At 55.4% G+C, this 3,264-nt stretch overlaps 1 protein-coding gene across 1 annotated transcript; it reads right to left on the reverse strand.

The window, feature by feature from the left end:
* Positions 1-565: 565 nt before the first annotated feature.
* Positions 566-2,328, reverse strand: LOC123451038 (UDP-glycosyltransferase 91B1-like). The gene is made up of 2 exons (XM_045128055.1): positions 1,826-2,328; positions 566-1,735 (listed from the first exon to the last, which is right to left on the reverse strand). The coding sequence occupies exons 1-2, from the start codon at positions 2,246-2,248 to the stop codon at positions 779-781; spliced, it is 1,380 nt and encodes a 459-aa protein (XP_044983990.1). The 5' UTR covers positions 2,249-2,328; the 3' UTR covers positions 566-778.
* Between the last annotated feature and the right edge of the window lie 936 nt (positions 2,329-3,264).

The raw sequence follows: 3,264 nt of genomic DNA on the forward strand, positions 1-3,264 counted from the left end.
CAACAAATCAAACAGGTGCGCGGGGGACGACCACAACAACAAGATGACCTACAAAGCCTACCTACCAACGGCTATATGGCAAACAGAACAAATCATCCATCTCAAGCGACAAACGTGGCACATTACAAACAAAATCGGCATGAACTCACCTAGATTTGGAAGCTACACAGAGAAAATAGCACACATGAGAGGGCAAGAGAGAGAGAGAGAGAGAGAGAGAGGAACAACCAACCGCGACAGCCGGGGGTTGAACGAAAAGGGGAGAGAAATCAAGATCTCGAAATCGACATGGATGGGAAGAATCACCTCCTCTGTCGAGCGGCTCGAGCTCCTCCCCTCACTCAGCCTTATCAAAATAGAGCTTTCTAAATAAAAAAGTTAACGCTACAAACAAGACAAAGCCCAAACAAAGCCGGGCCATGGCGACGGTAACGGGCTAAGAGAAAACCGTGCCCGACAAAATAAGCAGACCCCACCAAAACGAGCGGAAAAAAAAAAACTAACGTGGATCTCTAAGCAAGAACGGACGAACAACGATTTCGAATGACAACGAATTGAAAAACACTCAACCATAAAATAGCAAATTCGTATTTCTTTTAGAAAGGTTATATACCATATCTATAGTTGCACGTAGCTTAACTAGTAGAGGAAAAACCGGGTGCTTACCACTAGACAAAAATTGAATCAGTCAACTAAAAAGTTACCAGTAGACAAAAATTCACACGAGCAAAATTAGATGTATCATGGGGAAAAACTAAAACTAAAACTAAAATCGCTTTCATGCCTTGTAGGATCTGAGCTGCTGAATAAACCCGTCGATGCACCTCTCATGGCAAGCGCCGTCGGCGACGATCTCCTGCATCTTCTTGGCGTTGGCCGTGAAGACCCTCCTGCCGTCTTCCTCCACGGCGACGGCCCGCACCGTCGCCGCGACGTCCTCCCTGCGGAACGATCCGTCGCTTTCGTCTCTCGGCACCTGCATCCCGACCTTCCTCCCCTCCATGAGCCTCGCGTTGGGCCCCTGGTCGCTGGAGATGGGCAGCATGATGAGCGGGTGCCCGAACAGCAGCCCTTCGATGGTCGAGTTCCACCCGCAGTGCGTCAGGAACGCGGCCACGGCGCCGTGCGCCAGCACGCCGATCTGAGGAACCCACCCGGTCACCACCAGCCCGCGGCCGCGCGTGCGCTCCTCGAACCCCGGCGGGAGGACGGCCGCGTCCGGTGCGTCGGTCGGCTTCCGCAGCGCCCAGAGGAAGCGCGCCCCGGAGAGCTCCAGCCCGAGGGCGAGCTCGTGCACCTGCTCGGCGCGCAGCGGCACCTCGCTCCCGAGCGCGACGTAGACCACCGACTTGGCCGGCTGCGCGTCGAGCCAGCGCACAGCGGCGTCCTCCTTGCTGACGCCGCGGCCTCCCTCGGGCGACGGCGGGAGGAGGCCGAGAGGGACGACCGGCTTGCCCGCGAGCGTGGTGAGCGCGGCGACGCTCTCGGGCTCCCACTCGGCGCAGCTCCGGATGGCCACGAGGTCGCTCCTCATGAGCGTCAGGAAGTAGCGCTCGGCGACCGTCATCCCCGATGCGTTCTGGGTGGTCATCAGCTTCCTCCTCTCCGTCTCGAAGCTTGGCGCTTCCGCCGCCGGTCGCTCTTTCCCGACGGCGGCCGCGGCGTGCTCCGACACACCTCGGGCGAAGCCTGCGATCACGGTCGCGGCTCCCAGCAGAAGCATCACGCATGGAACCTATATATAGCAAGTAGTACACGTTGGTATGTCATCGTCGGCATGGATCGATGAGTTGTATACGTAGCAACGGAACAGAGGGAATAAAACCTTATTTTCGACGGCGGCCGCGGCGGCCCAGTGGTGGAAGGTGTCGACGATGAGCCAGTCGGGCCTGCTGCCAGCGCCCTCGGCGCACGCGGCGCGCAGGAACTCCGAGAAGGGCGCGGCGAGGCCGTCGAAGGCCTTGCGGTGGAGCTCGAACTTGTCGTAGGGGACGTCGTTGGTCGACTCGGCGCCCTCGGGGAGGCCGTCGACGTGCGGGAGCGGCAGCGCGACGAAGTCGACGAGCGGCGCCACGGCGGGCCGGAGCGGCGGGAGGCGCGCGATGTTGCGCGGCGTGGAGACGAAGGAGACGCGGTGGCCGCGCGACGCCAGGCGCTCGGCGATGTCCAGGCACGGCAGCAGGTGGCCCAAGGCGAGCCACGGGCAGATCACCACGTGCAGCGGCGAGGAGGAGGAGTTGCCGTCCATGGCGATGGCAAAGCGCAGCCCACGCGAATACAGTAGATTGGAATTCTTTTTCCCTTGTGGCAGTGCAACTTGAACTTCTTGTACCGAATTATATAGTCGGATCGCGCGGGGAGTCCATCCCCAACACAATAAGAAAGTAAGTATCCTGGTCATGGATGGCATCGTCCAACATCACCTTGGGATCACTTGTGAGGCTCCATTTAAACAATCTAATCTAATCTTAATCTAATCTAATCTAATCTTAACAAGTTTGAAAGAATACAACATAAAGCTGGCGGGCTTGCATAAGTTGCAACGCTTGCAACGCCAGGTTGAAAGGGTTCCCGTATTTTAAACGAATCGAGGCAGTTGCTAAGGAGCTGGAGTTGACGCTTCCTATGGTGCCAACTTTTTTTTTTTTTTTTTTTTTTTTTTGCGGAAAAAGGTTGTATATACTCCAGTTCACACAAGTTTACAATCCTCTCAGTGTCCGACCGTAACCATACGGCTATCTTCATCTCACATCTACCCAACCGAGCTAAGTGGTGGCTAACAAGATTGCAACCTCTTTAAATAGCTTTACCAACTATCTCTCTTCCTCCTCTCATACTGGCGGAGATCTCCTGAATGATGGCGGCATGTTGTGATCTGATTTTTGATAGGTTGGATATCATCTCGGCCGCTTCGATACTATCCGTCTTAAGGATAAACGGAAGCATGCTCCATTCCAAGGCAAGCGCAATTACTTCTCTACATGCTTCAAGTTCGGCAGCAAGAGCATTATCGCATGTGAATAAGTGACGACAGGACGTGAAGATAATGCTGCCGGAGGTGTCTCGGAGAACCATGCCTATGCCGCCGTTCCCCGCTTGCATTTGAAACGCCCCGTCAACGTTGAGTTTTAGTCAACCCAGTGGTGGCTTACTTCAACTTCCATCCCTAGTGAGACCAGGATTTGCATGTGGTGGTCTAGCATGTACACATGGCGTGCTAGCTAGCACACATGACGTACTGCATCCAAGATCCACTTCAGAGAT

This window comes from Hordeum vulgare, chromosome 4H (assembly GCF_904849725.1).
Source record: "Hordeum vulgare subsp. vulgare chromosome 4H, MorexV3_pseudomolecules_assembly, whole genome shotgun sequence".
NCBI classification, from domain to species: Eukaryota; Viridiplantae; Streptophyta; class Magnoliopsida; order Poales; family Poaceae; genus Hordeum; species Hordeum vulgare.